This window comes from Oryzias latipes, chromosome 10 (genome assembly GCF_053564925.1).
Source record: "Oryzias latipes strain Hd-rR chromosome 10, Olatipes_Hd-rR_3.1".
Lineage (NCBI taxonomy): Eukaryota > Metazoa > Chordata > Actinopteri > Beloniformes > Adrianichthyidae > Oryzias > Oryzias latipes.
The window spans coordinates 14,260,661-14,274,867 of record NC_136246.1 but is presented as its reverse complement, the minus strand read 5'-3'; the positions used below and the strand labels follow the sequence as shown (position 1 = coordinate 14,274,867).

The following is a 14,207-nucleotide window of genomic DNA, read 5'->3' as shown; positions in this document are numbered from 1 at the left end:
AGCCCATGAAGCGAATATGTTCATGCACATTTTCTCCTGTTGGCATGCTGCAAAGCAACAGGTCGTAGCAAAAACAGTTAAACAACATGTAAGGGTAAGTAAGGGTGAATGAAGTAGGGGAGGTGCAGGCATGTCGTCCCGATTTTTCATTTTGTCAATTCCACCCAAATCTTGCGAACTGTGCAAGGAACCAGTTAGTGCTGTTCACTTGACAAGTGCACCCTCCGTGCGTGCAGCCTGAATGCTAGAATACAGAAAATTTGACATTCAAAGTATATTTTGTGTGGGCATCCTACAGGCACTTACAAATCAACTGCGCACCTCGTGCATGCAGCATTTGCGAGCTGTCACTGCAGAGACAGTGTGTGCACTTTACAAATAGTGTCACAGCATCATTCATATGTCATAATTGCGTGTAACTTACATTATCCTTAAGAATACTTCTCAATACAATTACTGCCCCACAACAATCGCCATTACATTTTCATGACGTCCCTTAGGTTGTCGCGCTAGCCTCACTGTAAGACACACCTGTGCTCCCCTTAAGATTAAGAGGCGACCAGTCCTCTCTACGACCCTATATGGGCCCAGACAACCCAAAAACCCGTACGAGTGTATGTAACTAAGGTTTAAAGACAAACACAAGCCTATCTTTTTCAACAATTTGCCAGTTTTTAGCACAAGTAAGCATCATGAGCACCTTTATTTTGTACGTCAGTGATGCAACTCATACAAATCTATTCAGGGAATAAGTGCAGCTAGCAACCAAACAGGAAGCGCTCTGAGAACAAATGCTGTATCCACAAACAAACATGTTAGTGAGCAACAGGCGGCTAGAATGCAGGTGAGGGTTGCTGGGAGGGGGAGTGCAGGTGAAAGGGATAGTGGGTCAACAAGTCATCTGAGGTGCCAGCCCAAGCTGTGTTGCTGAATGTGTAAAATGATTAGCAAATAAAACCTTGTGCACTCCTCGCTGGCTTCTCTGGAGAGGCAGAGGAGACAACTATAGTTACTGGAGATGACACACTGGCATCAGATTCTCCTGTGGGGAAATACAGCTCTCAGGGAGGAGTGCAAAAAGACACACATGATGGAGCACTTCCTTGTGATACTGAAACTGGCAGATGAAACCTGGCTGATAGCCACGGGGCTCCATTTGACACCTACTGCAGGAAGTACAAAATACAACTCAGATCAAGCAGGATTATGGGGTGGGTGCATGATAAAGACCAAACACAAATTACACAAAGGATTTCTACCTGCTCGGCTGTCCTGGTCTGGGGACAGTCCTCCCCAGGACCATCTTTTCTGCCTCTGTTCAACTCTTTGGCTCCTCTCCAGGGTTCGCCTCATCACTGCCTCATAATGCTCCTGCAGCACAGCAAATGCAGGGACCGAGAAAAGAAAATCATCTCAAGCTGGGCACTTTGCACTCAAAAAAGTCAGGTGGGATCAATTCTGAATTGTTCTAACATGTGATCCAAGTAATAGACATGTTTTCGTCGTTGACATTATTAAGAGCACTTAATTCAGGCATTTTTCTCTATACATCTAATTATCTAAAAGCAGGTCATTACTCTGCTTCAGCGAGGCTGTAGTTACCTTTTCCTCTTCCTGCTTCTGCTTCCTCTTCTCCTCCACAGCTAGTCGCTTTTGCTCCTCCTTCCTTCGCTGCTCGTCAAGCTTTTTCTGACGCTCCTCCAGCTGGCGCTCAACTTGCAGTTTGGCCTTGCGCTCCCGCTCCATTATCTGAGATTCTCGTAAAGCTGACCACATGTACAAAGTATGAACACATGTGCAGAGGAACATACTGATGTACTAGTATTCTGGTCTTCTAATGATATGGTCAGATAAAAAGAGCCTACAAAGCTAATATGACCATGGCTAACTATGACAAATCTCTTTCAAATCAACACATATCAGTCAGATTAATTCTTACCCTGTTGTCTTTCTGCTTCCTCTCTCCTCTCTTTTGCCACCCGCAGTCGGTCGTCTACTCTTAGTGAGGAGCCGTCAATGACTACAAACATTGTATGCATGTAGTTAAAAGGTAAAACAAGTAGAGTAGCAATACAGTGATTTAAGGGGGAGATATTTGGATGTGACTTTCGTGAGGTTTTGTAGAAATAAGGTAATATGTTATTCTAATATGGCAGAAGTGGACTGCGTTGAATATTGACTGTCATGGACACCAGCATAGCGTGCCAAAGTGTCCTTGTTTGTTTCGGTGAGGAGGTGCGGTGCCGTTTACCTGGCTTGCACCCTTGGGGCTTTGCTGGTGTGTCGTCTGTAGGTCCCGGACTGTTCCCTGTCGAGCTGCGCCGCTCCTCCGCCTGTGCTTGTGCAGCTGCGGCTGTTTGCAGGATAACACAAAGACAACGGTAGTTCATAACTGTCAGAACTATAGTAACCAAGTCTGAATGAACGGCTAGACAAACAATTACAGGGCAAATCCGGTTGTTCCATTCTACTGAGAAGAAAAAAAAGGTTTCTATATTTGTGCATTGCACGTTGTGTAAAGAAGTTTAAAAGATCCAGCATAAAAATTCTACCATCTAGCAGAAGGACATTGTGTTACAGCCATGCATGCACTGCTTTGTTGGATTAACTGCGACCACACAACTTTCAGATTGAATAACATGTTTAAAGTGGAGACAAATCCATCAAGTACTGTAACTAGACAAAGGTTTGGTTCACAAGTGTGTTTGTTTCCATCTGCTCCAGAGAACAGAAAGGAAAGACATAAAAAAAAAATGTTCGATTTAAAAACAGTATTTAAATAGTTTGAGCATCAATTTTTTAAATCTTAAAAAAAAAACTAATGTGTACTAATTAGATAGCTTGCTCCAACCTATTTTCCCCTTTTTGAAAGGACCAAGGTTCACTGATGTTTGAGCTGGCCAAAAAAGCAACAAACTTCAGAACCTGTTTGATTTTTCAAAGGTTGATTCCATTTCCAGTACAAGACAATTGGATTTTTTTTTGATTTTTTCCAATGTCCATTTCAAGAACTTTTTCCATAAAGGCAGTGATCTACAGTGAATTAATGTTGAACTCTCATTTGTGAAATTACATATCCTCACAATGAGGTAAAAATTCATTTAATTTTGATTATCGATTTTCGACTGATTACAACACTTCAAAGTAACAATGTAATGTTCAGTCAATTAAAAGATGAATTGATTCATTCAACCAAATCGATTTGTCTGAGGCAAGTTGTTAATTGAATCGACATAAACCTTAATGAATTGATTATAATCGATCTTTGAAAATACCATTTGGATTGAGACACTGAGACACAATGTAATGGCAGCAAAAAATGATTAAGCCATCATTCCAGTCCAATGTGTGTAACACTTTGAATTTGGCATAAACATGTGACCATACAGTGTGGCAGAATGTTCTAATAATTTCCCTTTGGATTATTTTGATGTGGAAAAACAGCAGTGGGCGGAACTTTATGAAACTAAAATATGAATGGATTCGACATTCATTCTTTTTATTTGTTTGTTTGAACACATATTTAATTAACACTTGATTATCTTGCAAGAAATACAAGGAATCTGGTAAACTTCACCTGTACTGTTCAGTACTCAGGTATTTATATCTGAGTCACACTGGTTGAATGTTTTGCTTAAGATGTCCTGAATTAATTTTAGGTCAGTCAATCGGATCGTTCGAAATGAACCGATATAGACTATGAATTGTATTGTCAAGCACAAAATAGGATATTAATTGAATCATTAAAATACATAGTTTACACCCCAACTACAAAGTAAAAAAAAAAAAAAAAAGAGTGGGTTCAAAATTACCTAATACCGCATGTAAACTACCATTTTAATAGCCTTTAAAATGTATTAATTAGTGGAGAAATTTTTATAATAGGGCTGCACGATATGAGGAAAACTTGCAATATGCGATATTAGTGATTAATATTGCGATAACGATATAATTTGCGGTATATAAACAAAAAGCAAAATAACCAAAAACATAACTCCCATTTCATTGCAACAGTTTAAAAATCATATGACCCTCGTCGACATAGGTGACAAACAGCTAACATATTAGGCCTCCACCTGATTGGTCAACAACGTGAACGCGTCCATCCGATTGGTCAAATGCATAAAGGGATTTATTTGATTCGTTAAATGCCTAAAGTTGCAATAACGATTAATTTGCAATATATTGTGCAGGCCTACTTTATAACCACAAATACCAAATCCAGTCTGTTGCATTGATCTGTTTGCACATAATCCCTCCAAACAACTCAGCTATTTCTAAATGAAAGGCAGAAGTTATAGTAATCCTCTTCCCTAACACCACAACTTGACTGTCAGATCCGTTCTTTTGCCAACACTATAATGGTTATAAAGTAGTGGCTCAGAGAAAAAGATAGGAAATGGCAAAGTCATGATTAAACTCTTTCTTCTTCTGTTACTTGTTGCTGACTTCTCAGTATTAGAGAACTGCTGACAAAGAGCAAAAGGATCACGCGTCCTGTGATGCTTCTAAATAATTCCTAAAGGTCTTTTGTGCGCTGCACTATTAGGTAATGTACATTTCGTCTGCTCTTACATGAAAGAGATCAACTTCAGTTGAAAAAAAAAAACTCTACCATGACTGTCTAACCTTCTCTAAGACGAAGCCTATATATTTTTGTGGGGTTTTGCCCAATTGCAACAAATCAGAATCAATGCACCCATCCTACAAATGTTAATTAAGTGTTTATTTGATAAAAGCATAAAATGAAGTTCACTGTAAAAAAATTAATGGGAAAGTGAGTTTTTGATGTGCCTTAAAACTATTTTCCAAGAATCTACTGGAGGCAAATCACGCAATTTCTAGAAATTCCTGTATAAAAGGAGATTTCTTCTTTGTTTTTTAATGAAAAAACATTATGATGGCTGGAAGGATGAATCTCCAGGCACTTTAGGTCATAAGGTAAGGGTTTTTTAATCTGCAAACATTAAAAGCTTTATTCATTTGTAAGCAATATAGTCTATCATATCCACATGAAGTTCCATCCGAGCTTCTCTAAATTTTGTACATTTTTTTGTAAAGCAATTGAATTCAGTTTATTTTATTTTATTGTAGAAATGTGTCACTAATAGCTTTATAAAGGGACACTGAATCAAAGCCTTAAAAAAAGGGTTTCTGGAATGCCTTGTTACTTAATGCAGTCTTCCAGTTATCTCTGCTACTTGACATAAGTTAAAGAGCATCCGCAAGCAAACAGGAATGGTAAAAACACTGGGCACAAAGCTAATGTATTTTGCCACTACTAATGTAATCAAACTTTTATATTTTTGAAGACTACTACAAACATTCAGGTCTCATTACTCCAACACTAACACTTTAAAGGAACAAAAAAATCATATACACATTAAGACTTGTCAATGTGAAATCTTGAGTAATTCCCCTTTTTCAAATGTTTCCAATATACAATAACAATAATATGAAAATATGAAAATATTCTAATCTAAACCCTTAAAGAAACACCAATATATAATTTTCTTATCAAGAATTTTTTTGCTTATCCAATTGAAAGTACACCTTAAATTCTCATTCCAACTATATTTTTATCCATTTTAAAATACCGTATTTTCTGGACTATAAGTCGCCCTTTTTTTCATAGTTTGGCAAGGGGTGCGACTTATACTCCACAGGGACTTATATAATGAAAAATAAATAAATAAATAGAAATAAATACATTGTTAACCCTCCTGTTATGTTCATTTGTGAGGAACAGAGATGATGTTCCTGGCTAAATTTGATGTATGAGGTATGTTAAGGGTTAAGAGTATGTTAAGTGACTCAGAGAATCGGCAAACTTTTTTTACAGTAAGATCTTGAAGGCTAACAACACAATATTCTATTTTCCAATGATTTCATAGATTCAGAAATGCAATAAAAATGACAACTGTTTCTACAAATACAGGATGAAAACAGAGTATTAGTTGGCCAATGATGCTTCATGAAAGGAATAAATGAATGGGTTTGAGAAAGAATTACTGTGAAATTATGAGATAAAAATTCTGCTATGATTGTGTCATATGAGGTTGTGAAAGTTATTAGTTCTTGGTCAGATTTTGTCAAATAAATTTCCTGTCAAAATGCGACTTATAGTCCAGTGCGACTTATCTGTGTTCTTTTCTACTTATAATGCATTTTTGGGCTGGTGCGACTTATACTCCGCAGCGACTTATAGTCCGGAAAATAAGGTAGTTCCCAGTGGTCTTTTAATTGTGATAGTGCAGTTTTAGCAAAAATCAACGTGTCTGCGTCACAGACATTTTCTGCTCAGTAGGAGCAAATTTGAAATTTGCCTCTGGGTTGTGGGCGGGACCACTGGTATCCCAGCATTTCTTTGCTTGGGCTCTCTCCCGCTAGCTTACAGACCCTCACAACCCCACCTTAGCATTAGTGTAGCAAAAAGAATGGCTAGCAATATCCAAACTATCCAGCCGTACAGTTTTGAGCCAAATACTAGCTCAGACGTTAATGGGTATATTTGTCTGCAAGTGGATGATTTAGAATTAAAAGCAGAACAGGGAGACTTTGGCCCACCCATGCTGCCTCACAAACCTGAGCTTTTTCAAACTACAGGTTTTTATCTGCTCCTGATCCATCACTATTTAAATAAAGAAATCCTCAGAAATGCCGTTTTAATCCTAAATTATTTTATACCTGTCCTCCATCATGACAAAAATGCTACAAGAAAATGTTAAAAACACCAAAAACAATTTTTATAGAAGTTGGTCTTCAAAGAAGATATTTTCAATTGTAGTTATTTCCATTTAAAAAAAAACACCCTAAAAGCTTTCATTGGATTTAAGTAAGTAAGTTTCAGTTTGGAGCAGATAATCATCAAACCTTTGTCATCTGCAGTGAAGCTGAACAGCAAAAACAGGTCTTGACAGCTTGTTGCTGCTCAACGAGCAACAAATGTCAAACTAGAATTTACTCTAAATGGGTTTTCAAATTATTTGGGGATAACATTTCTTTTACAGTAAAGATATTACCAAAACGTTTATTTTTTACATAATAACAATGAAAGATATTGTTTTTGTTCCTAATATTAATGACATGACTCATTCTTACAAACACAAATTCTTTGGTTTTGTGATCACTATTGTTAACGACACAAGACATAATCCCTAGTGAGTCATATCAAGCAGCAAATACAATTTAAGCAGTTTCCTGCAGCTCACTAAAACAAAGTGAAGATGTATCAGTTCCATCTGTACAGGTACCGTTAAGGAAACGGATGGAGGATTCCTGCTTATCGCTTTAGGAATTCCCAAAGTGAAACATGACATGTCACATCTACCTGTATGAAAAACAAACAACTATACTACGTAGGCCAGCAAAATAAATCGCATATTTATCGTTATCACGATATTAAGCTGGCTGCATGGTGGCGCAGTGGGTAGCGCTTCTTGCCTCACAGCAAGAAGGCCCCCGGTTCAAGTCCCGGCTGGGGGACCTGAAACAGAACACCAATGGGGGACCTTTCTGTGTGGAGTTTGCATGTTCTCCCTGTGCATGCGTGGGTTCTCTCCAGGGTCTCAGGCTTCCTCCCACCGTCCAAAAAAATGTTTCATAGGTGATTTGGTTATTCTAAATCATAGGTGTGAGTGTGAGTATGAATGGGTGTGTGATTGTGGCCCTGCGACAGACTGGCAAACTGTCAAGGGTGTTCCCTGCCTTCGTCCACAAGTGGCCGGGATAGACTCCAGCAGCACCAGCCCCTTGACCCCAAAAGGGATAAAACGGCAGAAGATGAATGAAAAAAAAAAAACAACAACAAAAAACGATGTCAACCTGTGCAATACGCATTTCGCAAAAGATGGCGTAACATTACAATGGTTACCTTAAATGTGCTAAACAATCTTTTGGAAGCTTGAAGTATTTAACGAATCCATTTATGCATCTGACCAATCAGATGGACGCCTTCACGTTGTTGACCAATCAGATGGAGCAATATTAAATATGAGTTATTTTAGTTAGATATTTTCCTGAGTTCTTTTCCAACCCAGAAATAAGACGACTCGATCTCTGAGGCACCGGTTGTCTCTCATTTCTTGGTGTCATCCTAGAGCCGGCCTCGGAGGCATGTCTGCATTCTGCCCACGAAAACAAACAAAATCCAAACTTTTGCATAAATGGATAGACCCCAGGCTAACATATTGTGTATTTAAAAGGAAAGTATTTTTTCCAAACACAACTAGTTCCTTGGAGATAGTGTGTGTTAGCCTGGGCGTGGTGCTGGCAGTGCAGACTCTTCCTGGAAGGGGCTGTTCTCACCGGTCTATGTCACAATGTGAGAACCCGCTTGTTTTTGTGGATTGGGAGGGGCTGCTGCTCAGAGCGCGGGTTTTTTAGAGAAATACTCAGAAATGCGTGAAAGGATAAAAATACCACTTTGGGGTTTCTTTTCATGAGGAATGAACATTATACTACACTTAAAAGCTCAAGAAATTGATTCGACATGGTATAGGCCTTTTAATGAACACCAACAAACTCAGGGGAATATTAATACAAAACAAAGGATAAAAACAGTGAAGTTTAGTAGTTAAACACCTGTTGTTATCATAGGTTTATGCAACAAGGCTAGCTCAAAATAGCAAATACTAAGATTTCTTTCATTTTAGAAGGAAGTAAAAGCTGACAGAAAATGAGTGAGTAAGCAGCATCTGTTCACTTTAACAAATGCAGACATTTTTAGCATGCCTTAGACTGCTGTTTTATGCAATGATGTCATTGCATTTGACAGCAAGAAAAACTGTGACAAAACACCTGTGCTGTCGAGCAAATAAAGGCCTTAGTCTTCAAACCAGAACAGAAACTAAACAACAAAATCAACAGATGTTTTAACACAAGTTTATAAATAAATATTTCTGCCCAAAATAAAAACTGGATGTCCTTTCACTGACTCATGTACGAGTGGATTAAAGAGGTTTTCAAATAGAACTCAAAAAGCAGAAGAATTTCAACGCAATGGCAATACGCTGTTGGTAAACAACATTTATGTATGGGTAAAACCCAGTTCATTGCCTAAATGAGGGACTGCAACGGCAAGGCTAAAAACCACCAGTAGTGCTAATAATGACCCAGCTGCCAAGCTCAGCAAGGCAGAAAAAACACAAACAGGAAACAGGCCAGTCTGCAAAGCAACTTATTTGCCCCAGTCAATCACTACAACATGAACACACTTTAAAAGCTTCTGTTTTATTCAACCAGACCACAAGTAAAATATTAATTTCTTTCATTGTAGAGATGTTCATTAGCCGTCATTATGAAAAGCTAATCTAACGCTTATCTAATGTGTCATTTCAAGCAACCAATACAACGTAAGCACTTTAAGCACCGCCAAATGATTTTATTCAGTAAAAGACAAACTATTTATACGAAGTCTTCTCTAGCGTCTCTCAATGAATCTGGTCAAGTCTGTATTTTCTATGTATGAAAATGCTCTTATTCTTCCTGAAAAACTATTTTGCAACTTGCATGTCAAATCTAAGTGTTCTCCCTTTTGAATATCTCCATAACGCTAAAGAAAAAGAATGCCTGATGGCAGAATCCTTTCTTTTAGTATCTTGTTGGATACATTAGCTGCCTAGAATCATTGCTGCCTGAATTAAAAAAATTCTGCTTTGTAAATGAGAGGCTTTTACCCATTTTATAAGTTAAATCTGTCTTTTTTTTTGATGAGGCAGAATACCAGGGAGAAGCCCAGCAAGAAGGGAGGCAGTTCTCTTTTATATAGTCTCCCACAACTTAGACTTTATACTCTGCCCTGCAGCAAGGAAAGGCCAACACAGGAAGTGTCTGCCCTGTTAAAGATCGGGGTGGACTGTGCGTTTAATATAGAGCACTGTAATTGGATAGACCATTACCCTACTAAACATCATGAATGTAAATGACACAGAAGCTTGATCAACTGCCTTCTTTGCTTTTGTTATTTTTTTGTTTACTTTGAGGCTTGCAAAATAACAAGATACAGCAATTCTAAAGCTAGCAACAGGAAACATCCAATCAAATGCAAATAAGTGTAATAATTTTTTGGATTAACCATCAAAGCATCCAAGAACTAGCAAGTCACTAGCAAGAAAGGTAGCTAAAGGGGCGAAAGACAAGAAATTTGACAACAAAAAGGAAAACAAATCATTAAAAAATGAAGGACAATGAATAAAAAGTGCAGATTGGAAAATATCCACAATTTCTTTGCTTGGTTTTTATAAACGAAGAACATAATGTAAATACATTAAAAAAGAATCAAAGATCAAAAAAGAAAAGGAACTGAATTTGAATTGATTTAAAATCAAGTTTTTATTTGCAGCAATCCTCAATTTAACCTTAAAGTTAACTTTAAATCGACAGTGACATGGGGTCAGTTTCATACAGTGGCAACAATCAAATTGATGCATGTTGAATGAAAACTAAGAAAACTACACAAAATATACAATTGAAACCTTTAAAGACTAATAAAAACATGCAAAACTTACTCCAGAAATACTTTTTCTCAACAATATCACTGATAATCAGCCCTGTATGGTCCTCACTACTAATATGTAAGGTCACTGACACAGCTACACTTAACACTAAATCTTTTATGGGATTACTGAAGCCTGTTTATGCAATGGTAAGCCATGGCTATTTGCAGTGCTAGTGGGACAATGATGACGCATCCCAATGTGGTAGGGAATTGACTCCTAAGGATGGAGCATATAGCTAGTGCATACAAAAAAATGGAACAGATTCTATACTTTTAGCTTTTTTATACGTATTTCTTTTTTTCTGAATAACAGTTTTATATGTTACACTAGAGATTGGTATTTCACTACAGAATGCAAAGCAAGCCTTGATCCTTTCTTAGGAGAAATCAGATAACTTTATGGATAAATCTAGATACAATCTAAAGTGAAAATCATTTCTCCTTAATTTGGTATATTTACTAGACCACACATGTTTCGTGTGTTCAGTCAGGAGGAAGAACACAGTGTAATATAAGCATTTGAGTGTAGAGGAGAGAACCACTTCATTGTCAGGTTTTGCAGCTTTCTCTGCTCTGAAGATATACAAAAAAATATGAGTGGGCTGCCAACTATTTATGGTCATCCAATGTGAGTGTTATGATTGTAAGAAGAACTTTGCAAAATACCATGTCCTCTATTACAGCTGTCATTCCCACATCTGATCCTTTCTCTGTAGATCTCAACTACCATAATACATCAAACGTCAACACTAACTAGAAACATCTTTCAAAAAAAAAAGAAGCAACACTTATAAGGAGAATACTGCGTGTAGGTTTGAATGCATGTGAGTGTTTGACTACATGCAATAAAAAATGTCACCAATTTTAAATACCTGACAAATATAAATGCAAACATACAAGTGGTTTTGTTGTTAAAATGTCTTTACAGCAATTCAATACTAGTTTGAACTGCAGCGGTTTATTTATGTTTGACTGTGTGGGAGTATTACTTTTAACATTATTATTTTTTTTATAAAAATTTGTGGTTTACTATTCAAGATGGTGTTTTGGGCACATAGCTACTGTAAGAAATCAAGTATACAATCTAAATAGAATGGAGCATCTTCAATACAAAAAGAAATTTCAGCAAATAGTTCAAGAAAGCTTCGAGACTGGGAAAACAAGTTTGTTTTTGTAGAAGAATAGGGTGAAATGTAAAATCTTGATAGTCTGACATCAACTTGCACGATCTTGATTGAAAGTTTCAAGTTCCTCAAATTCTTGTGGAAATGACCACCCTCACTAACCAAATTCCTGGCATTACTTTATAATTCTACAATCACAGCACGTCTAAAATAACTTTGAAAAAAAAAAAAACTATGTTTTTTTCAATGAAAGAAAAACTTTGCTCAGGACATCATTTTATTCCTAACGGCCAGAATTCCAATCCATGACTTGGTGGATATTTCATCAAAACCACAGAAATGGGTGGAAATGAATTCCAGACAAAAAAAAAATGAATGGAAACACAAAAGGAACGGGAAGATCTGCACTAAGTATTGAACATTTGTTGCTGTAAGTGGAAAGCACGTACACCAAAAAAGGGTATGCAGAAACCTCCCTTACCTTAAAATGCTAAAAGAGACAACCGGCTACTGTCAAAGCCATAACAACTCAGGCATTCACGCCTACAAATGCAAAAACAGCAAGCAAGCATGTCTGGAAGGGGCCTGTTTAGGCACGGATAAACAGCAGTGACAGAAACATGGTAAAGGATCCAGAAAAAGGGTGTGGATGTCACATGATGTTACAGTTAATGACAGAAGAGCACTGGTTCAGAAAAACAGGAATAAGAGGGAAATAAAGAATAATTACTCAGGAAAATGCTATAAACTGTAATGAAACATAATTCTCCAATCAGAGCCCAGGAATCACAGACTGACGCCCCATTATTATGTGAAAATCAGGTCGGTCATTGTTGTCAAAGAGTGGAGGGGATCATCATGCCATATGTCAACAAATAGGCATAACAGTATGGAGAGGAACACTGGCAGGAGGAGACCTTTGAGCACACAACGAGATGATTTTCAAACAAGGAAGAATACAAACTATTTTAATCGATTATTATGACTCATTGGAAAAATTAAAGTAGAGTACAATATTAATTTACATATATAACAAAGTTGAGTCACGCTAAAAACTCAGCTTTAAAAAAAACCTTTCTAAAGTGATAAATCATTTTTAAACAAAACATCGCAAATTGTTGATTTTATTCTGGTTCAATAGCCGAGACCAATAATCAATTTAAACTCTAAAACTAAAATAAAACCTATTCAAATAATGAAACGAAAACGCGGCAGAATGACGTCGTGATATGTCAACAAGCTAATCATGGCTTAATGTTCTGTACTTTAAGAACAATGCAGATGGTCACTGAGTTTGCCCGCTTTGTGCAACAAAGAGACAGTAAAGAGTTTGGCCAAATTCTCCGTAGTGTGCAACTTTCAATGGAGAAATGTCCGTTCGTAGTGCTGCAGATCATGACAGGACAGACAGAGTAAGCTAACCTCCCTAGCAAGTTAAGCTCGGAAGTGTTTTAGCCCGTTCAAATGCGCGGGCTAGCAATTCCAAAGCAGCTGATACACACGCAGACACATAGAGTTAATTTAAAACAAAGTTTCTCCAGACTTATATTCGCCTTACCCATCTGGGCTCTCAAGACTTTCAGTGTCGTTGCACCCTCCGCCATTTCTGGGAAGTTTTTCTTCTCGCTGCGCGCGCAACTCAGCACGGCCGGTATGATTCGGACACCACGCGGACGTGGACATCGAAGATTCAGTTCAAACAAGAAGATGTCTCACTCTTACCTGTTTTCAGCGAGCATAACTTGGAGAACAAAAACCCAGACAATACTTCAATACGTCAATATGTGAAACGAAAAGTAATTTCTGTTTAAATCCCGTGAATGAAGTTTCTTTTTTTTATTAGTGTTACTTCGAGAAAAACGTTCAAAATTATTTTTGAAACATTATCTTGCAACGAAAAAAAAAATGCCGTGACTTGATTAGACTACATGAAATGCATTACATTATTTAGAGACTTTATTAAGACGCTCGCGTGACGCCTTTTTAATCGTCCCGATTTAGAAATATATTCCTTATTCGTTACGTGACAGTTAGGACAGTATATTATTTCAATAGACGATCCCCTTTAAATCCATCAGAGCAACAAACGCAAGAGCATCCCCTAGTGCCATACACTTCTTAATGCAAGTTTATTTTTTATAGTTAAACCAGAACAACAGCAAAGTCCTAACGTTTCTAATTAATTTCAATGTTTTTGGTGTAATTGTATTTTTGTTTTAAGGATGTTTTTTAATTGTTGTTGTTTTTTTCTTTTTTCTAGGTAAAACATTACTGTGACAGTCAGAAATGTGTCAGAGTTGACAAAAATATAATACATTTAATGGTCTTTAGGAATTATTATAAATAGGTGAAATAATTGAAAGTCTTACCAGATTTAATATCCTGAAGAATCTGTCTGCTGGTTAACTTTTCACCCAATGAAAGGGTAATGAAATCTTCTCAGAGTTTTAGGTTCTCCCTCTGACCAAACACAGCATCATCTGTCCTGGTTCGTCTCACATGTTCTTGCCAGAGGGCTACTTATCCATTTTACATGGTAAACAGGAAACAAGGCTGGATGACTTTGTTGTTCTTTTATTTAATGC

The 14,207-nt window shown here is 37.2% G+C and overlaps 1 protein-coding gene across 37 annotated transcripts in view; it reads right to left on the bottom strand.

The window, feature by feature from the left end:
• The window catches only part of map7d3 (MAP7 domain containing 3), a 29,287-nt gene extending 15,941 nt beyond the window's left edge, over positions 1-13,346 (bottom strand). For 19 of the 37 annotated variants that reach the window (XM_023959049.2, XM_078953997.1, XM_078954000.1 and 16 more), the window contains exons 1-5: positions 13,181-13,328; positions 2,252-2,353; positions 1,940-2,020; positions 1,603-1,766; positions 1,260-1,371 (exon numbers count right to left, since the gene is read on the bottom strand). In XM_023959049.2, coding sequence (XP_023814817.1) covers positions 1,260-1,371; positions 1,603-1,766; positions 1,940-2,020; positions 2,252-2,353; positions 13,181-13,226 — 505 coding nt within the window. In that variant the 5' untranslated portion in view covers positions 13,227-13,328. Of the gene's footprint in view, positions 1-958; positions 1,043-1,259; positions 1,372-1,602; positions 1,767-1,939; positions 2,021-2,251; positions 2,354-13,180 lie in introns of all 37 variants that reach the window. The other 18 variants (XM_023959046.2, XM_023959047.2, XM_023959048.2 and 15 more) reach the window with 2 other exon arrangements.
• Between the last annotated feature and the right edge of the window lie 861 nt (positions 13,347-14,207).